Below are 24,012 nucleotides of genomic sequence, written 5' to 3'. Positions count from 1 at the left end.
CTAAGTAAACATTCAAAAGATGCCATTTTCGCATGGCTTATATACATTAACCAAAAATATTCTTCCGCCACTAGTCTATTCTATACATGCCATAAGATAATCCAAAACGTAGCAGTACCAAACAATGGATAGTGATAGTGTGACTAGTTGCTGACGATCCCCGAGCCTGTAGCTTCCAAATGAGATTTATAAAACAGAGGAAATAGAGTAAACGGAGTAAGCATTACAATGCTTAGTAAGTTTTAAGCAGTGTCAACAGATAACAATCAAATTATAACATAGTTGTTCGTATATTTTATTTCACTCTTCCTTTGGGCATATCATCCCTTTTTTGAATATGCACATCTTATCATATACAATAGGCAGATAAACTTTCACATAAAAGTGAGCTCATGTGACATAGATATATCGTATGATTTCACATAACCTCTCACACTGATCCGATGTCACATAATCATAGGAATAGTCTCATAGATTGCTCTCGTATGCATCACATAACTACCTTATGATTTAGTTCAAATCAAGCTCACATATAAACTTGGAGTACATACCTGTTTAACCTTTCGCATTGAATATATTTATAAGCAATTCTTATTACGAAGTCTTATAGCTTTAACCTCTACTCGGATTATCGGCGAGACCTTTAGCTCGGACGAAATCTCCACACGAAGTTATCGGGTCTTACCCGGACAAAATCTCCACACGTAGTCATCGGGTCTTACCCGGGCAAAATCTCCACACGTAGTCATCGGGTCTTATCCGGACATACTCTCCACACGTAGTCATCGGGTCTTTAGAGCTCGGATATAGTACGAGCACGAAGCTTACGGACATTAATCAGTGATAATATTCTCGCATAAAGCCTGCGGGGTTTTAACCCGGATATAGTACTGACACAAATGCCCTTCGGGACTTATCACATTTATACACTTTCACATCCATCACATCGGCCATTAGGCCTTATCACATATATACACTTTCACATTCATCACATCGGCCATTAGGCCTTATCACATATATACACTTTCACATTCATCACATCGGCCATTAGGCCTTATCACATATATATACACTTTCACATTCATCACATCGGCCATTAGGCCTTATCACATATATATACACTTTCACATTCATCACATTGGCCATTCGGCCTTATCACATATATACACTTTCACATTCATCACATCGGCCATTAAGCCTTATCACATATATACACTTTCACATTCATCACATCGGCTATTAGGCCTTATCACATATATATACACTTTCACATTCATCACATTGGCCATTCGGCCTTATCACATATATACACTTTCACATTCATCACATCGGCCATTAGGCCTTATCACATATATACACTTTCACATTCATTCAAATATACTTCACATACCACATATACTATCATGTACAGACTTGGTCTTGGCCGAATCTACATCCATCACTTTCCAATGAATAATTCAATTTTACGCCATAATATCATTTCATATTCGAATACTCATAAGCTTACAATATCACGATTTAGAATTCAAGTATGGGTTTAATCAATAGCTTATGAGCAACTAAAACAAGTTTTATCCATGTTTACAACAAAATCACATATTCACTACGAGCTGTTTTCCTGAGCAATAGTCACTAAATTATTTATAACCGGAGATACAAAACTCCAAATCACTTGCCGTTAATTTTTCCTGAATATAGGCTCGTATATATTCCATCCATAAAATTTCCAGAATTTTAGGTTTGGCCAATCACTACCAGATTTTTCTTAAAGTTTCCCCTGTTTCACCGTTTGACCAATCTGACCACTCTTCACTACGAATCAAATTTCTCATTTTACAGAATTCAAAATGTGTTGTATTTGATTTCATTTGAAACTATACTCATTAAGGAGTATAAGCATATAAATTTTATCTTATAACCATTTTTGTACAATTTATAATGATTTTCTAAAAACAGAACAGGGGATTTCGGAGTCATTCTGACACCGTCTCACACAACTTTAAATATCTCTTTATAGGAAATTTCTTTGCTCACAAGGTCTCTTTTATAAGAAACTAGACTAATTAAGCCTTGATTACATATTTTATTCAGCCTATAATTCCACACCAAAAATTTATAGTGATTTTCTAAAATCACGTTATTGCTGCTGTCCAAAGCAAATTATTACAATTTGCTCTTAAATTTCCAAGTCCAAACACATATGAACTTACCATTTGAGTTTAAGACATATCATGGCCACATCATATCTTATTAAATCAACTCATTATGTCCTATTATGATTGAATTTACTCAACGTTTAATCACTAAAAACTTACCTCGGAAGTGGTCGACGATTAGATGTCCACGGCTATTCGTTTACTTTCTCTTTTCCCCTATCCGACTTTGATCCTCTTTGCTCTTAAGCTTAAGTAAAACAATAGATTGCTTAAGTACTTAACTAATATTATTCACTTAACAATCACATTTGGCAATCACATATCATTTAATCTTTGATTAACCAATTTAACACATACCAAAATCCAATCATACATCTAACCTTTATCTCAATACCAAACCGAGTTATAAGATCATACATTATACTAAGCATATCATTAAACATACCTATTCAATTTAGCTAATTTCATAGCCGATTAATCACCTTACCCCACATTACTCAATGCTGAATATTAACCCAACATCACAAGCATAATCACCATGAAACTTACCTTAATACACATTTTATCCCATTGCCGAATACGTATATATATATATCATGAAACAAATATTTATTCACATAACAACAATTCAAGCACATCAAAGCATAGTCGAATGTATCATTCTTCTTAAATTCAAAAATAAATACATGGGCTAACTTCAAAAATCTATTTAACAACTCAACTTTATAAACACATATTCGACTAGGAAGAAAGATTGATAATTTAACAACCTTAGCTTAACATATAATTTGTTGTGACACATCTTTAAGCATTCTTTATTCCATCAACTCAAAACACATTCATCACTCTCAATAACTAAACTCATATTCGGCAATGGCCTCCAATATAGTGACCGATTCTTCTCAACTAGCACCTAGTGTACACACATGATCATTTGTTTGATTCAAGCACCTATCCACCAAAAATTCATCCAAATTAACAAGAACAACAACCACATTCTTTGTTATCTACCATGACCGAAACCCATATTCATTCACCAAATATCAAAAATTTATCATCAATTTGACATATAAGGACATAACCAAATGTTTCTTGCAACACAAACTCAAAAATTAACACATGGGTCATGTTATGAGCACCGAAACAAACTCAACTTCACAAAATTTCCAAAAGAATCACATGATATCATACCTTAATTCCCCACACAAGATGGCCGAATGCCTTAGGTGTGCTTTCTTCCATTTCTTGGTTAGTTTCGGCTTGAGAGAGGTAGGAGAAGAAGATGAACATTTTTTTCTTTTCTTTTGTTTTCTTCCTTCAATTCACGGCAATGGAGGGGGGGCAATCACACAGATCCTTTCTTTTCTTTTTTTGTTTCTCATCCTACTAACACTAATATTTTATTGCCCATGCCCTTTATTTTATTAATCCTTACATAATGCACTACCCCAACATGTTTATGACATGTTTTTAGCCATAACATCTTGTCCACCCATGCTCTTTATTTTATTAATCCTTACATAATGCACTACCCCAACATGTTTATGACATGTTTTAGAAATAACATCTTGTCCACCCATGCTCATGGCCGGCCACTACATATTAGGGGGGGGAAATTGACATGCAAGTCCTCCCTTTTGATTACATGCACTATTAGGTCCTTGTAGATTAGCCTATCACATTTCAAAAATGTCACCCATAAGTCCTTTTGACTAAATTCACATGCAATTTACTAAATCGAAGCCTAAAACTTTCACACCTTCATAATCACATATTTTAGACAATAAATATCACATTCAAATAATTTGGTGACTCGGTTTAGCGGTCCTGAAACCGTTTTCAAACTAGGGTCACTTTAGGGGTGTCACAGGGCTTGGAGCTGTGAGGGAATTCGGAGTGGCCACCCGTTCTGAAAGTTTGGTTTTCTTCTGATGAACTGGACATCCTATTATCTACGTTGAGGTTTGGGTTTTTAAATGTAATAAGGCCGCTTAATTATTTTTGATGGTTTTAATATGTATTACTAAGATAGGTATTACTTATTTTAACTGTTGAAATTAGATAGCTTTAAGGTGCGTTTTCAAAAAAAAAAACAATTGATTTCAAATTAACACGACAACAAGCAAAGCTTCCGCAATGAAAGTATTTTCCAAAATTAATCACTTTTCCTAAAAATGACTTAATCAAATCGGTTTCCTAGAAATATACATGACGTTAAGGTGTGGCAATGGCGGTGTGCATGTCTAGGATTGGATCCGAAGGGAGCTTGGTACTTAAGTAGTCCGATAGACTCACCTCCTCTTTTCCGGTTTCCTACCTGGTGCACAGCTTCTATTCACTTTAACCTATAATGAAATTATCTTTTAAAACACTAAGTAGGTTTTTCTGGATCAACAATATAAAATGTTTTGAACGCTTCGATGTGGTCGGATCCGGCCATAATGTCTGGGCCGGGTTTGGGGTGCTACAATAATAATGTCCATAATTGTCATTTTAAACAACCAATGGTCGAAATATAACTTAAGGACTTCTAATTTAATAAACCATAGCTATTTAATACTTTTAAACAATAAAACTCAATTTTTACGTGTTATGCAATTTAGTCCTTTTTACCGAATTAAACATTTAAACAATAAAATTTCTTAACGAAATTTTCACATAATTAATCTATCATGCTATAGACCTTACTAAAATAATAAAATAAATATTTTGACTTCAGATTTGTGATCCCGAAATCACTGTTCTGATTTGACCTAAAAATGGGTTGTTACATAAGACCCGTTTAGAAAATGTTTCGGGCATCGGGTAAGGCTTTTTGGCTTGAGCCCAACCCAAATATGCAAAAGAAATTGATTTTTTTTATTGTTTTCTTGCTTTTTTTTACTCTCTTTTTTTTTCTCTCTATTTTTGCTATCATTTCACTATTATGTTGCTACTATTTTGTTGTTACTGTTTGGATATTGTATAAATTTTGTTTTATTATTAATTTTGTTACTATTTTAGAGGCATTTGCTTGTTAAGTTGTACCTTTGTTAGTGTTATTTAAATATACATATTATTTTTTAATTTATTTTTAATTTGTTGGGAAACATTTATTTTAATGTTTTTAGTATTTTTAATGTATTATATTTTATAAAAAAATTATATGAAAAAATAATACAGGCAGGCCGGGTTTATCATTATTATTTGGGTAAATTTTGGGTAAAATTTTAGGCTCATTTTTCGGGTCAGGTTAGGCCTAAAATATTGGTTGGGTTCGGTTCGACCCATGGACACATCTAATCCTCACCCAACAACTACATATTATATGTACAACCGTTCATGGGTCCAGTGGCCCGTTTGATCAGGTCAGCCTAGTCTATCTTGACTCGGTCCAATTTTAAAATTAAATGGTTTTTAAAAATATTAAATTTAATTATATAAACATATAAATATTAATATAAAGTTATATATTTTATTATTTTTAAATAGTAATATTTTGTTATTTTATATATTTAATATAAAATTGTAAAATACATAAAACTATAAAATTATATAATTATTTTATTTTATTGGTATTCTCTATGTTCGTTTTACTGTCCATATTTAGGTTTCTTATATTAATGTTAAAAGTATACATTTTAACATTAATTTAATGTTAATATTAATATTAATTTAAAATTATATATTTTATTATTTAAAAAGTAATAATATTAATATATTATTTCTAAACAACAATACTTTTATTTTATTTTTTTAATATTAATATAAAATTAAATATTTTAATATTTTGTTATTTTAATATTCTATTGTATTTCATTTTAAATTATATAAAAAAATAAATATATTAAAAATAAGACGATACATTAACAAATAGCACTTATATTTTAACTCAAAGTGAATAACACTCATTTTTTTCATCAAGCGAATTTATTATTATAATAATTTAAAAATCATAAATTTTGAACATGTTTAAACTTTAATACCACAGCCAGAGACGTAAAAAAGTGAGTTTTTGCCCATCATGCATGTTTCAATGCAATTTATTTTCTTCCACACCATTGTTTCAAGTGGGCAATTGGACTGTCAAGCAGATACATGTAAACTGGTCATCCTTTTTATTTTCTTCTATATGAATTGTGTATGACCTTTTGTTTATGTCATAAGCAGGATATAGATCCAGTGTTAATTCATGGGTCATAGAGATAGATTACGTAACTTGAACCAAGTGTGTAGTTTTCTTTTGTTTATATATAATAGGTAGAGGAAATGTGTTCGTAGTTTATTGATTTCTTTTGTTGGATAAAGAAATGCAGTGGTAAGTGTACTTGATCTTTGTTCCAAAGTATTTGTTCATGCATAACAACATTTCAATTTTTAAAGCCAAAGATATTATAAAATTAAATGCATTCAAACTCACATCTTTTAAATTATTATATTAATAACAAAACCAACCGAGCAGAGTAAGTAGCGATAATAAATGCATGATAAAAATTGTAATATCCAATTTTAGTCCGGGCCCATATACATACAAAACAAAAAAAACTAAATAAATAATAACAGTCCAATACAAATTTTAAAACCCAAGTTTAAATGCTGGCCCAAAATATAATTTTAGCCCATTACACAAGCTCAATAGCCCCAAATTTTTTCAGGAATAACAAACTCTAATATTGAGGCTCTCCCTTTGGCCGGCGCCGCTTCCACCTCCACGCACTACCCACATCCTCCACCACCGTTCACCACACACATCCCCACGTACCACGTCCAAGCCATGTCCGCCATACCTGTAAATGTGCACAAAAACAATTGTAAAATGGCTATATAAAGCCATGAATATTCATTTGTTTTTTTTTTGTTACGAGATCTAGACGAAATACATACAAAAAAAAGATAGAAAATAATCTAGTGCAAAGGAAATTTAAAAGGTGATTTTTGATTAATTCTGTTTGTTGAGTTTTTATTTATTTTGGTGTGCAAAGAGTAATAAAAAGAAGACAAAGCAAGAGCACTTACCAAACCTCCGTGGGCAAAGTCGGAGTTCTCCTCCATTGGCGAAATCGGCCTTCGCCTGTGCATCATCAGCCACCATACGATGGTGGTTCGGCGGCTGCATGTTTTTGGAATGAAACCCTAGCAGAAAGGGTTAAAGGAAAAGGCTTTGGTTTTCTAAAAGTTTTTTTTATGTTTTAAAAAAAATTATTTAATTTTAAAACAGCTTCGAAAGGGGGGGGAGGAAGGCTTCTTTTGCCTTTTATGAAACGGCGCCGTTTGAAGAAGGGATCCGCGCGTTGACCTGTTTTGTGGCCCGAATCCGCGCTTTTTCCCCATAAATGGTAGATTTGCGCGCGTGGTCCCTTCCTTGGTTGAGCTATTCAATCGGGCCCTATTAATGTTTTCCTTGATTCTTTTAAATTGTCCCTGGAATTTGCGCGTATACTTATTTCAGCCCGTGTTGAAACGATTCGTTTTGGGGAATGGTTTATTTTCGTTTTTCATCCCTGTGAATCCGCGCGCATTGCGTTTTGGTCCTTGGCTTTAATTTCAATGTTCTATTTTATTTATTAACTATCCCTTTAAGTTTGATTTTATTTCAATTGAGTTTTTTCATTTCAATATGTTTTTGTTATTTTATTTATTTTCCTTTGTTATTTTTTGTTTTCTTATTTCCCTTATTTTAAATTCTCTTTTATATATTTCTATGTTTTAAAGATTTATGCGGTGTTTAAATATTCTTATACATTTTTTATATTTACACATAATTTAGCTTTTTTTATATGTATAAATTATTGATGTTATATTATTTTATGTAAATATTTTTCCTTTAAAAATCTATTTATATATAATTTATTTCCTATAAAAACCCTATTTTATCATTTTTATTATTTCAAATACTTTTATATATTTATATTCTTATGTACCAATTATTTATATTAAGTTATTTTTTATGTAAATTGATATATGTATTACTTTATATATTATTAACTTTATAGTATTTATTTTAAAATTCATTTTTATATTGCTATTTAATATATTATTTATTTTTATTTTTCTATTTATTTTAAATTCTTATATCTATTACTTGTTTTAAAATTTTTTGTATGGTTTGTATAGTAATGTTTCCAAATTTTCTTTCTTTCCTATTATTCATTTTATTTTATTTTATTTTAAAACTTGTTATATTTCATTTGTGTAATTTGCTTGGAATTTCTTTTAAATTGGCTTCTAATTCATTAGCCTTCGGATATTAGCGTTTGTATTTATATAGTATATGATATGTTGCCATTGCATGTATCCTAGTTTGTTCCTTTGTGTTTTCTTATTTTTGATTTTTTCATAATATAATTGTCACGTATTTTTATTTCATGCTCAATAATATGCTTGTATGATTTTTATTTTATTAAATTTTAAATTTCAAATTTTTGCCCAAATCATTGCTTTTTTACCCTTAAGTAAACCAAACGAATATGTTTTGAGCCGGTTTTATAATTGTTTATTTGGAAACTCCTCAAAATAAGGCAATGTTTTGTGTTTGGAAATTAGAGAAATCGTGCCCTAATGTGCTGGGTTTCGGTTTACCGTTTGACCAAATAACCGAATACCCTTTTTAAAGTTTCAATGTGTAAGATTTGAAAACCATGAGGTGATTTTGATTTCAAGGGTTTAAGTTGCGTATCCTAACATGCTGGATGTGATATTTTATTCCTTTGGAACAAAGGAATCTTAATGTCCAATCCGAGTTATTCAAATGTTTTAAAAGAAATCTTATTTTAAAATATCTTTTAAATTTTAGACATAAGGACATTGTTTAATCAATTTGATACCAATTCTGGGTGTAACGAGGGCGCTAATCCTTCCTCATGCGTAACCGACTCCCGAACCCGTTTTTCTCAAATTTCGTAGGCCAAAATTGATATTTTAATAAAATAAAATGTTTTATTAGGTGATCCGATCACACCTAAACAGAAAAAGATCGGTGGCGACTTCAGACTTTCGTTTTAAAAAGTCGATTTCCGTTTTTCAAAAAAATAGTTTCGACAAAAATATTAGGGGGAAATTGTAAAAAGGCAGACTTGGGAAGGGCCCTGGAAGATCCAAAGTCTGAACTCACTAATCATCATTGCATGTTGCTCGTAATCATTTACATTCCTTTTTAAACCAAAAGCAAGAATTCGAAGTTCATCGCCTTAATTTTAGAAACCAAAAAAATGGGTCTAATACTACGCTAACTTACATTAAATTTTTACATAATGTCAAATTTAGTATTCAATATTTATATCTTTTATTAATTTAACTCTTATTTTTTAAGTTAAATTTAGCTCTTAAACTTTTAAAAATAATATAAATTGATCATTAACCTTTTAAAAAGATTTAGATTTTTATTGTTCTTCAAAAGAAATACAGGTTAAAATGTTAAATTTTAAAACATAGTTAGCTCGCATGGTAATTCACATGTATTTGATGCTTTTATTTTAAATTTTTATAAAAAGAAATTTTTAACTTTTCAACTTTTTATTTAAAATTTTTGAACATTTTATAATCTTTAAATCATTTGTTACCTTGGCATATAAGATGAATAGTGACATGCTAGTCTTGAGTAAACGTGGATTATCACCCGGATTACTATGCCAACTTTAATAAGTATTAATATTTAAAAATAATAATAAATTAACTCTTTTTTCTAAAGACAAATGATTGAACTTAGATAAAAAAAAAGAATAAAAATAAAAATAACAAAAAAAATATAATCATTGAAAACTAAATTTAACATATACCTTAATTTTGACTATAAATGTATTAACTATATATGTTGATATCATATTTTTCTTTCTTTTTTTTCCATAATCGTGCTTAAGAGATTGTATACTTGATAAAGATTTGAGCCCTGGTTTTCCATGATTAATTTAGGTGTTGGAGTACCTAACTCATAATGCCCGGATTTCATGGCTTTTTTGACTTTGAGAAGCAAAAATTAAAAGGATGTCCCATTTATCTCCTTTTCAAAGAATATATATATATATATCAAAGATTTACTTGTGTAAGTGTAAAATTATTAGTTTTACATATGATAATATTTTAATAATTTAATAATTAAATTTATTAATATAATTGTAATTATATTTTAATGTTTGAAAGTTGTTGTGTATAAAAAAATTGTTTGATAATAATAAAGTATTACTACTTTGTTGGCTCCAAGAAGCATCCGTCGTAAAGTTAGTAGTGACTAATTGATTGTATCTAATTAACAAATGTAAAACATTCGTTGTATGACCTAAAGTATATAATTGAACATTTGATTCACTATCCATTGAACAAAAATTAATATAATCAAGGAAGATTACTTCCATTATTATAGAAATAAATTATTGTCATATGTTTTTATTAATATTTGCAATACTGTAAATGAATCTGAAGATGCAGGAGAGCTTAAGTTAAGCAATAATTTGAGAGTACAGTAACTAAAAAGGGTGAGAGAGAGAGAGAGGCTTAGCCATGTCAAAGGGTGCAATGTTTCCTTTTTCAATTTCTTTCTGGAAAGCTTGGGGAGAATGGACCCACTCTTTTCTTATGTCTCAATATCACTCCTTAAATTACATTCCCATCTCTCCACTCTTCACTCCATCTCCACTCTCAGGTTTTGCTTCTACTTTCCATTTTTTTTTAATTGAAATGAATTAGCATATGCTCGTCTATACATTTGATTTTCCTGGTATTTGAATATATATATATTATATTTTTAAATTTGCAGTGAGTGATCATCATATTAAACATTTGTGCATGTAGAAACACCGAGTGGAAGAAATGGAGAGCAGAATAACCAAGTGGAAAAATCTGAAACAAAGGTTAGGTTTGAAGGCAATGTGGATGGGTTGCTGTGGAGCCACATGGAATCCCAGACCCAGAATTTCCACCATTTCAATCCTCGACGAAGATGAAGAAACACCTCAATCACAACAAGTCATTACCAGGACCACCACCCGATTCAATGTCGTAAACAGCGCCACCGTCCCCCTGTTGCTGGCCCGCCACCACCACCAACAACAGCAAGCGGTACCCACCCCGCCGACATCCGCCTCGGGGATGAACTTAGCAATGGCGCTGGCCGCGGAGCGTAATTTGCGGGGAAACAACGACAACACCAACAACGTGGGTCCCAGACCGGTTCAGGTAAAGACATTGATGAGATTGATTGAAGAAACGGAGGGTGAAGATTGTTGGACACAACAAGAAGAGCAACTGAATAAGAAGCAGAGGAAAGAGGCTGTGGAAAATGAAGGTGGAGGAGGAGGAGGCTGCGATTGGATGTGCTGCGTGTGCATGGAGAGGAAGAAAGGAGCGGCTTTTATTCCATGTGGGCACGCCTTTTGCAGGGTATGTTCCAGGGAAGTGTGCCTTAACCGTGGATCCTGCCCTGTTTGCAACCGTTCCATCCTGGATATTCTTGATATTTTCTAGATTAATTGAGATGGGGTCTGAAAATATTCTTTTGAATTTTACATGCACTCTACCACAATAACATCTTCATTTGCATCATCAATTCTTCATTCCATTCACTACATATGCCCACATCCCAATCTTTATGTATATCTTTTGCATGAAAAATCATCTTAAATTGGCATGTAAAATTAGTATCATAAGTTAATTTAACATTAATTTAAAATTGATAACAACGCCATAATAAATAATTTTATTTAGTATTTTTATTTTCATATATTTACGTGTTTAAATTTTGTTTTACTCACAATTTTAATATAATTTTTTTAATTTTAATATCGTACATATTTCATGTGTTATTATTCTTAATTAATTTTAAACTATAATTTTATTATTTATTGTATGTTATTTTTAAACACTCGTTAATGTTCTAAATATGTAATTTCATATAAATATTATGGTAAATTATAAAATTAGTCACCCAATTATTAGTGTGTTTTTGTTTTGGTCACCCAATTAAGAAAATTTTTAATTTAGTCACTATTGTTTTTAGATCATTTTTATTTTGGCCACTCATGTTTTAATTCGTTTCTATGTTGGTCACTCTCTGTTAAATAGTTAACAGAAGTAATAATGTAGCTTTTTTCTAATTAGTATAATAACACATTTAGTTATCAATACTTATACATTTTACGAACAATTCAATAAATTTAACCCTCTACGTTTACAAATCCTATCAATTTGATCCTCAAACACATATAATTAAATATAAATATAACTATATTTAAATACATATAATTAGATCTTGATAAACTTATATGTAAATTTGTGATTTTGATAAACCCAAAAACTTAGAACCCTCCAAAACTCAATAAATTTGTATTTTTTTATGAACTTTATTCATGATCGTGCTAATAGCATTCTCAACAGAAAAAATCAAATTTTCCTATAAAACCTAACAAATAAAAAGAAAAAAAAGAAATACGAATAAGCTTCTTATAAACCTTTTTCAAATCATCATCTTTTGCATTCTTATCGACTTAAAGAATCGTGCAATAATCGAAACCCATCTCTAAGCATACTTTTTTTTTGGTAAAATTTATCTTCATCTAATTTGTTTGCAATTTATTTTTAAAAAGATGTAAATTTTCTAGGCTTTTGATTTTTCTAACTTGAATTTTAGATTTTTTTTAAAAATTTAGATACATATTTCTATAAAAATATATTGTGGCATCATCAATGCCATGTGTCACAACTTGAGAGTGTCATGTGTCTTATATTTAACATTGTTATAAAAAAGTACTAAAACTCATGATAGAATGAAAATTTGGGTACCAACTTGGGACAAAAAAATTATAAATACCAACTTGGAAGAAGGTGTTAAGTTGGGAGAGAGTAAATGCATATTTGATCCTTATAATTATAATTAAATATAAGCACTTATAATATATATATATAATATTATATTTTTGTACTTTTTCATAATATATAATTTATATTTAAGCATATGTGTTTGAGGTTCAAATTGATAGAATGTGTAAGTATTGAGGACTAAATGTGTATTATACTAGTTAGAAAAAGACCATATCATCATTTTCGCTAATCATTTAACAGAGAGTAGCCAACATAGAAACAATAAAAAATGTCAGTAACCAAAATAGAAATGATCTAAAATGTTAGTGACAAAATAAAAAATTTTCATAGTTGAGTGACCAAAATAGAAACACGCTAATAGTTGGTTGGCTAATTCTATAGTTTACCCTAAATATTTATGTAATTCAAGACATTTCATGCCCATGAAGTTTTGAAGCGATGGTAGTCAATACTGTATCAGTATTGGTCATATTGGTTAGTATGTATTGTTCTGGTCTTAAACTGATATCAACTGATCTATGTTCCATTTTGGTTAAAATTACGGTGCTTTTTGACTACTTCGATGCGTTTTGACTTATTTCAATCAACATTGGCTTATACCGGTGTGTACCCATATTGGTTGGGACCGAATTTGATATTTTAAACCAATTTAAAATTTTTTTTTCTATAATTTCATTTAAAATTAGTATATATTAAATTAAATTATTGAACCTAATTAATAATTTTAAAACTTATATTTTGTATATAAATATATTTATATGAATATAATTGAGATATATTTGTATATATATATTATACAATTTGCAACTCTCACCTAATATCAAAGAAGAAAACAAACAAGTAGGTGGAAATTGATACAATATTTGTGTTGAAAATTTTAATTAATAAGAGTCTCAAGTTAAATTGATGGATAACCATTATTTTAAAAGAAATCCCATGATAAATATAAAATTAAAAAAAAAAAGAGATTTAAAATCATAGCTGCCACGAATTCTATGTGATAGCCTGCAAATCAAAAATATTTACCGTTTTAAGTGTGATTTAGATTCAAATTATGTTATTAAATTTGTTATTCAAACTTTACCATAATTCACAAAAGAAAAAGGCGTAACGATTACTGGGCATGTGAAACAACAAAGAGATAAACACACTTTATAGCCTATCGGTATTAATCTGATGTAGAAATTTGGTACTTATGTTATAACTTATCAAGACAAAGCGTGGCGTTTTGTATTTCCTTAACTAAGAATTTGTTCTTTGAAGTTTAAGAAAACGTGAGAAATATGAAACTTCCCACTACCACTTAAAAACAAAAGACCATTCAAAGAATGCTTTCTTTTAATTTCATCAAATACAGACATTATCGTTTTGTTTGCTTCTTGGCTCCCTTCATACTTATCGAGTTTCTAGATTTATTGCGTAGGAATAAATCTTAAAATTATATATAAATTATAATTTAGTGTATAATTATATATATGAATTTTGATTTTATATAGTTTTATACATGAAATTTTGATTTGATCTAATTCTTATAAATTATTAACACAATTATTGACATAACGTCATTTTATATTTATATATTACATACGTAAATAATTATATTTATCTAATATAAAAATAAATTGATGTATTTATTTCTTTGAAAGTTTAAGAGTAAATCAAAATTAAAATTTTAAATACATATTTAAATCACAATTATAATTTTACGTGTATAATTATGTAAAATTAAAATTGATGTATAATTTTGATTATGCAGTATTTGATTGAATTTTAATTCGATTGACATTAGTAATATTGTCAATGCAGAAAAACGTTGGTTTAAGTGCGCTGAAAGACATTATCTTCTTATTTAAGGGTTGAGAAGGGATTATAAATAGTTTTAGACATTATATAAAAAAAAATATAATAAAAAAAATCATATAATAAAATTAATGATAAAAAAAGTATGCAATATTCGTAAAAAGGTAAGTAAGGCGTTAACCTGACGTATCTTAAAATTGTTGAGAGGGTTTTCATAGACAAGAAGGAATATGAACGTAGAAGCAGGGTGTTTTACGCCTTTTACATTGATAAAAATTGAAAGATATTGGGGGGTTCGTTTTAATTACCATTATCTAGCAGTGACATCTTCTTATATTTTGTTTAAAGTTTATATAATATATTTCAAATTATAAAATAAAATAAAATAAATATACATCAGAAACAGATAGAAAATGGGAAGTTCAATTAATGGATGATTAAATAAGCATGACGTTTTAGATACAATACAAGCGTGTACATATTAAAGTAGATAGAGTTGTCAATTTTATTTTATAATATTTGCTTAGGAATTCCACGTTTTGGCCCGACGACCACAACATGCATGGCGGCATACTATCATTTATCTCACGTTAATATCATATTCCATGTGCTTTCCTTTTTTCCTTTTTTGAGGAAATTCCATGTGCTTTTCTTAATACAAATATGTTCCAGTATTTAATAAATTAATTTCTGACTAAATGTTTAAGGAAGATGGAGCGGACAAAATGTTTTTCTTAATCATATCATGGTGGACGTCGAGGAGGGAGTCTGATTTAGATCAAGAGATAATCTCATCGTGAGAGTAGGATTTTTCAAAGTACGAAGAGTTAAAAATGATGATAAATGGTACATATTTGACAGTAGATGATCTCATCAAAAAAGAGAAAGACTTACAAAGAAAAAGAATGATTTTTTTAAAAAATTATGAAGAAAAAAAAAAAGAAAAAGAAAAGAAAAATAATCCTACACGGTTATGTTCAAGTTCTTATTTCATTTAAATAATTTCATTTTAGTATTTTTTTTCACATAGTTATCTTCTTTTATTTACATATTTACATTTAAGTCATTTTGTATGTTTTTTTATATGTCTAATAAAAAAATTCATTTTATATGTTTTACTTTTATTTTAATTCTGTTTATTTTATTTTATTTTAAAATTTAAGATAATTTTGGTTTTAATTTTGGATTTTAAGTGTGTTAATTTTTTAATTTCAAGTTTTAATTTTGATGTTATATTAATTTTTAATTTAGTAAATAGGGTTAGTATTTGATATTTTGGCAGTGTACTTTTTTTTTATTTCACAAGCAGACTTAAAATATTGTCATGTGTTTCTTTTTTTAATATTTTACTATATTCCTATAGAATACTTGTCAATCCTTTGATCCTGCTTGTGGTGTAACCTTCCAACCTCGGGTTAGATGTTATGACCAAATTCTAAAGATTACATTGACCACCAAAATAGCATAGTAAAACCACATATTTTTAAACCATTTGCTTATCTTTCTATATAAAGTTGTCTGAATCTCTTAGTTTTGCAATAACGAATGAGTTTTAAGCATAAAACAATTGATTTAAATATAATATATACTTTGCAAAGGTTGATGATTTGTGAAAACTTAGTTGATTTCTAACTTATTTACTTTTCAAAACTCATTTTTCATATTGTGGTGGAAAAAAAAGTGATATTTGATATATTTTTAATTAAAAACCAAGTTGCTTGCATAATTAAATAAAATTTCAAGTTTAAACAGTTTAAAACTTAAATGTCATGCATATGCTAAAATAATCCCAAATTAAAATCTCATGCCACAATCCAAATAAAACATTATAGTCCCAAAAAACAAAAAGTATAAATATTAAGTTTAAAATAATAGGTTTATTAAAAATTATCCAATATACTCCTCCGATTGTCTAATTCGAATCCTAACCTCGCTGGTTTTTTGAAAATGCAGTAAACTAAGGAGTGAGCTTAAGAAGCTCAATATGAGTCATTATCGTATCACGCGATCCAATTCGTGAAACTCCACCTTCGCGTCCCACATACTCCAAATTGCCAAATTCTCTAGCAGGACACACTCTATGATGTCTGGATTGACGAATAACAACCATTCAAATTGTAGTACACAATTGTAAATTCTATTATTTACGGAATTTTAAATTAAAATCAATTGTGTATTTGTTATATGTTTGAAAAAAATCAATAACTAACCTTGGGTTCCGAGCGTTGATCTAATAGTAGTTGAATATCTTCGAGCTACTCTAGTAGTCCCACGTAACTCAATCCATGGTTCCACATATTCAGGCAATACATTAATTTAAACATACAATAAATAAATAAAAATTACTATACAAACTCCATATTTATTATAAAATAATTTTTTCCTTGTCCCAAATGAGAATGTATATGGTTTGTTTACTTGGGGACAAAGAAATGGTAGCCGCCACCAGACCCGTGACTGCAGCAGAAGCAACAACAACCGATTGACATCTTATTCGATTCTGTCGCCCGACACAACTCCCGGTACAACATGACCAACACGGCTGATCCCTAACTCATTTATTCGCTTTCTTTGAAGTCAACTAGGTGTAGTAGTGATGCGGTCGTTGAGAGCACCAAAAATATCCTATTCCCTGTAAAATAATAAAAATAACAGTAAATGGGAAGTAGGGTCGAATCCCCAGGGACCGAATTGTACGAATGCTCGTTTCTTGAAATCTTGGACAATTTCTTGGCCAAGAAACTTGCGTTCCTGAAAAAATAAAAAAAAAACAGAATTAAGAATTTTGATTTGGAAAAATAAAAATAGTATTTAAATTAAATTGAAATTGCGAAATTAAATAAATGACGGAAATTGAGATGGAGAATATATAAAAATAATAAAGAGAGTTAAAGGAAAAGAAATTTTTATTGGTAGATTCCAGCCTCCAGTTGTCTCATTCCGCCTTGGGTTCAATCCTCGGCTTTTAAATAACCCTTCTCAACTCAAATAAGCCAGTTATACTGGAAGAGGACGCCTACGACCACCAGCTCCAAATATTAGACTTACAATTTTTAGGGAACCTGACTCTAGCCAGTAATCTATGCTAGATCAACGCTTCTCAATGGTGAATCCCACGCCATTTTGTCTCTTTGGCTTGCCAACCTCTGACGCAGTAAGTTAACGAACCGACTGTGTAATCCTTCCAAAACATACAAAGTGGCCGCCTTTGCATATGCTGAAAAGCTTACTTCTTAAGGGCCATGGACGAAAGCATCAGCCCGTAGTGCGGAGAAACGATAAATACTTGGTGAGAAGGCTAAGTACGAATTCTAGGCCTCAAGAACCCTTTTTGGGGAATATTGACAACTTTCGACTGGATAGGTTTTAGTGGCTCATGATAATGGTGGAAAAGAAAATAAATATAAAAATGGAAAAGGGGATTTTATTGAAAGAAAATATGAAGAAACAAAAGCCTAGACTTTTAGGGGGAGAGTGTTTACAGAAAAGGATGAACACCCAAAAGAGTGACTTCACCCCCTATTTATAGTGCTAGGGAGATAGTCTAATTGAACTTAAATTCTAAAAAGATAAATACATATAATTAAAGATAAATAAAGATAATTAAAATAAAATCCTAAATTTAAATAATCCTAAAAATTATCTTAATATTAATTATCCTAATATAAATAAAATGGAGTCTTATAAAATAAAATCTTTTCTTTTTTGCATTTTTAGTCCTTGTGTCTTTCATGCTTGCACTTTTGGCACAATCTTTTTCCTGTGTCGCATATCAGCCCATTGTGTCTCCAAATTCATACTTTTGTCCCTTAATTTTGGTTTTGCCTCCAAATCAGTCCCTAATCAATAAAAAGACATAAATAGCTCAAATTAGTAGGATCAAGCCCCGAATAAACACATGATTAATACATAAAAATACGTTATTCTAGAGCATTATCAAGTAGCCACCTTACATGTACCAAAATTTGAGATTTATCGGGCATTAGAATGCCCCCGATTAGCCTAAAGATGAATGCTCGGGCGTATTGTTCTTTGACGACGTTGGGCGCGTCCTTGGGAAGATCTTTGAAATTCCTTTCCAACCAATTAATATGTATCGACCACCGTAAAAACTATTTGACACCTTTCCCAAAAAATTCCTTACAAAGATCCTCTTTATCGAGAATGATTACTGACCCCGTGACGACTGGCCCATCCACTAGTAAACCTAGTTATAAAGCTACGTCCTCGAGTGTGATTGTACACTAGTTGGATAGAAGATGAAAAGTGTGTGGCTCAGACCTCCATCTTTCCACCAACGTGCTGATAAGTGTAGGATCGAGTTTGCAGCCCCTGAGCATGTGAGACGCCTGCAAGAATCTCGCGTCTTGCAAGTAACCACAAATTTCGATATCTGGGCTCTTTGACGAGTTATGTTTGAACCCTTCAAAACAAAATCATTCGTCTATTTATACCAAAAAAATAAATAAATTTGAAATATTTTAAAAATAAAATAAAATAAAATTTAACTTAATTGAAAATAGTGAAATTTAAAATTGTCTTACCATTATTGCTTGAGTGGCAGAAATGTGCTTGTTGTCGAAACAAATTAGAGATGTTGTCATTAGTGAAAATTTAATCGAAACAAATAAAATACGAAATAGTTAAAAAACAATATTTTTAAACGAGTATATCAGAAAATTTAGAACAAAACTTGAGAAAATTGAGAGAATTAAGAGAGTTTAGAAAGAATTGAGAGAGTTGAATTTGAGTGAAAAAATGAAAATGGCATGGTATTTATAGATAAAAATGACCGTTGGGCCCTTTAAATTTTTTACCATTGCCAAACAACATTCAAAAAACCGTTAGAATTGACCGTTGGCGGAAAGTGTGCACAATTGGACGCGTTTTTCTTTTCTCTCCAAAATTGACATATTTTCCTAAATTTAAAAATAAATGGCCTAAAAGCCCAAATAAATTTCTTTTTGGCATATATGCCTAATTTAGCCCATAATTTTAGTTAAATGTATATATATTTTTAGATTTTTTTTAATATTCTTCATGTATGTTTTACTATCTATGTTCGGATTTTGCAGTTATTCTTCCTAACAATATCGATTTCTAAGTGTATATATATATTTGATCTAAATTTAACAAAATATAGAAAAAGACGTAAATACTCTTGAAATAATATTTATTGTTTTATAAATATAACTTTTAGTAATTTTCTAATTGAGTAAGGACCCGATTGATGAGTAACATCAACTCTCAATTAGCCATTAACATATAAAACTTTTATAACAAAATTTATAATTTTTTAAAAAATATATAAAAAAAACTAAAATCATGTTGGGTTAAGTGATAATATGAAGATGAGTGAAGATGGCTTCCTTATTCGAAAATTGGTTATTCAACTCAATCAAGTGTGTCCTTGGAATGCTAATAGAATTCATTGTGTAAATTACATGTATTTGTCATACTTATCGGTTTGGTGATGAAACCATCTGTTTCTTGAATAAATCCGTTTTAAACATGTTAAAATAAAACCCCATAAGAATTACGGACTATGTATCTAGTATTTATGTCAATAACGAAGCATATGAAACATGGTTTTTTAATTATCAAAGGCTGTGAAGCGGCTTAGGTAACAAAAGGTTAAGACTTGTTTAATGTGAAAGGAATTAAAGTTTATAGTGCGAAATCAATATTTTATAATACTTAACTTTTAATAATACATCAAAAGATTTTAAAAATATTAATTAAATATTAAAACTAAACACTTAAAATTCATTTTGTTTCAAAAATAGATGTTTTATAATATGTACCAAATATGTTTTTAGGTTTTGATCTTATTGAAAATAAATCTTTATTTTTATTTATTTTTTTAATTTTTTTGATTTAATTTTTTTGAAAATTCAAAATAAAATTAAACTCAAGTTCCAGTAACAAAATTTGACCTTTGAATTTTGTTTCGTTACTTTTTACTATTATTTTTCCAGTTGGATTATTAGTCCCTCAAAACCTCACTTGTGAAACTTCTATAAATATCCCCCTACACCTTCCTTCCATTCCGCATTAAAGAAAGTCTTGAGCTAGGTTTTAACATCATTCGAAACTAAAAGATCAGTGAGAGTTTCGAGAGAATTTTAAGGAAAGAGAGATGGCAACTTTCCCAGTGATCAACTTGGAGAAGCTCAATGGTCCTGAGCGATCAAGAACCATGGACAAAATCAATGATGCCTGTGAAAACTGGGGCTTCTTTCAGGTATATGTATCAAAAGAATTCTACTTTTTTTTCTTTTGCCTGGAGATACTGGTAATCTTGGGGGGGGGGGTATTAATATGTCGATTGGATTTCAGGTGCTGAACCATGGAATACCCCATGATTTTCTGGATACTGTGGAAAGGTTGACAAAAGAGCATTACAAGAAGTGCATGGAGCAGAGGTTCAAGGAACTGGTAGCAAGCAAGGCCCTTGAGGGTCTCCAAGCTGAGGTCACTGATATGGACTGGGAGAGCACATTTTTCATACGCCATCTCCCTCAATCCAACGTGACTGAAATCCCAGATCTCACCGATGAATACAGGTCAATATATATATGCATGATTATTATATTATCATTCGCTTTAGCTGACACTTTAGTCCAATAAATAAATTGCAGGAACATGATGAAAGAATTCGCAGTGAAATTGGAGAACCTAGCCGAGGAACTGCTAGACTTGTTGTGCGAGAATCTTGGACTAGAGAAGGGATACCTGAAAAAGGCCTTCAATGGTTCAAAGGGTCCAACCTTTGGCACCAAAGTTAGCAACTATCCACCATGCCCCACACCAGACAAAATCAAGGGACTCCGCGCTCATACAGATGCTGGTGGCATAATCTTACTCTTCCAAGACCCCATAGTGGGCGGCCTCCAGATTCTTAAAAACGGAGAATGGGTGGATGTTCCCCCTATGCGTCACTCCTTTGTCATCAACCTCGGGGATCAGCTCGAGGTCTGCATCTCAATTTCTCACCAACCATCTCTAGCTAGCCCAGTGCATTTTATTTTATTAGAAACTTGAAAAACTGGAATGTCGAATTTGCAGGTGATCAGCAATGGCAGATACAGGAGTGTGGAGCACCGTGTGATGACCCAAACCCAAGGGTCTCGCATGTCGATAGCTTCGTTTTACAACCCAGGTAGTGACGCCATTATCTACCCGGCACCAGCTGTGGTGGAGAATGAAGCAGAAGAGAAGAAGGAATGGTACCCTAAATTTGTGTTCGAAGATTATATGAAGCTATATGCTGGAATGAAATTCCAGGCCAAAGAACCAAGGTTTGAAGCCATGAAAGCCACTGCAACTGCTTAATATACTGGAGTTGGAAACAGAAATAACGATGAAGGACGTATCTAGTTTTCAAGTTTTAGTATTTGGTTAAAAAATAAAGCTCACAAAAAAAAAAAAAAGGAAGTTTGGTATGAAGTAGATTTTGTCTTGTAAACAGCAACATCAATTACAATAGTATTTATCTTATATTCATACCATCTTCTTCTTTTTTCCTTCATGTTTTTAATTGCCGACTACATTCTATCACAACCTATTACGTTCACAAACTGAGTAAATGCTTTATACCAAAACAGTAACATCACATTACACCATCTATTCATTCTCACACCAAATTACTAATATAACATTAAACTATTTAAAAATAATAATATTTCTATTTCATGCCATTCTTTATATGATTTATTTTATCCATTTTGTACCCAACAAAAAAACCTTACTAACAAATAAAGAAACAAATGAAATGAAAGGAATACTTATTTTATTTATATCTTTTATAAAATTATATTTAAATAATAAACACTAATTACTTTGCATCCAATCAATGTTCAATATATCATTTGGTGTATGAGTTTGATATTTTTTTGCCCAATGCAGTATTTGTATCTGACAAAACATTTATATTTTGATATTCGAAAGGTTGATTTAATGAAAGATAATTATTAATATTATTAGGTTTGATTTTTTTAAAGAATAGATTTAATGCTAATTGTAAATTTATTTAATTTTACGTTTAATTTGTCAAGTACAATCTTAAATATATTATTAAGCATTAAATATATTACTTACATATAAAATATTCATGAAATAAATTGAAGAGATTATACCAACAAACATTGAGTACAATAATAAAATACCTAATTTAAATTTGAATCTTAAAAATAACACTATGGAAAATATAGTTACGAACCTCAAAAACAACATTTATTTTTTACGGAAGCACTAACTAAAACGTATATTTTTAAACATGTTAGCTCGAATGACAATCTGCATATACTTCAAGCTAATTCTTTTTGAATTTTTATATTTTTTAGAATTATTTGTTGACATGATATATAAGACAAAAATGTCATGTCAGCATGAAAGTATATGTGAACTTTGACACACTAATATTGTTAAAAAAATTATATTTTAGTTAGCACTTCTATTAAAAAGCGATTTGACTCTTGTTTGAAAAGTTAATGAGCAAATTTAATTAAAAAAACAAGGGTTAAGTTGATAAAAAAATGTACATATTGAAGGCTAAATTTGATATTATGTCAAGTTTAAATTTTTTTTTTCTTTTGATAACATAAAAGTTTAAAATTTAATGTAACTTTTGTTTTTTGTTATTATTATAATTTCTTTAATTGTTTTATTAATAGTTGAAATAAAATATGTTAATATATAAATATTTGTTAGGTCTAAGTCAAGAATTAAAAATTTGAATATAAATATATATATACATATATATATTCTAAGAATTACAAACTAAATGCGATATTGAAAAATAATTAAAGAAAAGAACTTGAAAACTAGGTATTAATATCATAGATTTTTTTATGTTTGTATAATGGTGATACTGTCATTTTATCAAAAAATATTATTTAATTATAGATAAAATAAATAAATAAACTATTAACAAAATCATTGAAAAAAACTAGTATTTAAAGCATTTATTTTTGATTATTTTATTTTTATTACTAAATTTGGGTTTAGAGTTTTTCAAAAGTTTAGATTTTTAATTTTTGTACTTAAAACAAGTTTGGGTGGAATTAATTAATGATTATTTATTTCTGTTTTTTAAATAATTAAATTAAAATTTAAAAAAAAATAAAGTAATTTTAGTTATAGTTTGGAGGACTAAAAGTAGTTTTTTTCAAATGTGGAAACGAAAGACGTGGGTAATAAAAAATAGTTTTATTTTTTTAAAAGAAAAGTTAAATTATTAAAACAACCTTATAAATGTATTGCATTT

General features: G+C 29.8%; 2 protein-coding genes and 1 long non-coding RNA gene across 3 annotated transcripts; 2 read left to right on the top strand and 1 right to left on the bottom strand.

Moving 5' to 3' along the window:
- Positions 1–6,603: 6,603 nt before the first annotated feature.
- Positions 6,604–7,496, bottom strand: LOC107923016 (uncharacterized). The gene is made up of 2 exons (XR_001691497.2): positions 7,152–7,496; positions 6,604–6,922 (listed from the first exon to the last, which is right to left on the bottom strand). It is a non-coding gene; the product is annotated as an uncharacterized lncRNA (long non-coding RNA).
- A 3,129-nt stretch (positions 7,497–10,625) lies between these two features.
- LOC107923254 (uncharacterized) lies at positions 10,626–11,669 on the top strand. Its single transcript, XM_016853469.2, has 2 exons — positions 10,626–10,770; positions 10,920–11,669. The coding sequence occupies exon 2, from the start codon at positions 10,938–10,940 to the stop codon at positions 11,589–11,591; it is 654 nt and encodes a 217-aa protein (XP_016708958.1). The 5' UTR covers positions 10,626–10,770; positions 10,920–10,937; the 3' UTR covers positions 11,592–11,669.
- Positions 11,670–20,795: 9,126 nt separating this feature from the next.
- On the top strand, positions 20,796–22,314 carry LOC107923209 (1-aminocyclopropane-1-carboxylate oxidase). Its single transcript, XM_016853427.2, has 4 exons — positions 20,796–20,988; positions 21,084–21,310; positions 21,386–21,719; positions 21,813–22,314. Exons 1-4 carry the CDS (start codon positions 20,884–20,886, stop codon positions 22,077–22,079), a joined length of 933 nt encoding a protein of 310 aa, XP_016708916.2. The 5' UTR covers positions 20,796–20,883; the 3' UTR covers positions 22,080–22,314.
- Positions 22,315–24,012: the final 1,698 nt, after the last annotated feature.

This window comes from Gossypium hirsutum, chromosome A11 (genome assembly GCF_007990345.1).
Source record: "Gossypium hirsutum isolate 1008001.06 chromosome A11, Gossypium_hirsutum_v2.1, whole genome shotgun sequence".
NCBI lineage: Eukaryota > Viridiplantae > Streptophyta > Magnoliopsida > Malvales > Malvaceae > Gossypium > Gossypium hirsutum.
The sequence above is the reverse complement of the archived record's forward strand: the minus strand, read 5'-3'. Positions and strand labels throughout refer to the sequence as shown.

Coding starts and splice junctions, on each gene's coding strand:
- LOC107923254 (XM_016853469.2), top strand. CDS start 10,938: ATGGAGAGCAGAATAACCAAGTGGAAAAATCTGAAACAAAGGTTAGGT.
- LOC107923209 (XM_016853427.2), top strand. CDS start 20,884: ATGGCAACTTTCCCAGTGATCAACTTGGAGAAGCTCAATGGTCCTGAG. Junction 21,311..21,385: donor GATCTCACCGATGAATACAG/GTCAATATATAT, acceptor AATAAATTGCAG/GAACATGATGAAAGAATTCG. Junction 21,720..21,812: donor ACCTCGGGGATCAGCTCGAG/GTCTGCATCTCA, acceptor TCGAATTTGCAG/GTGATCAGCAATGGCAGATA.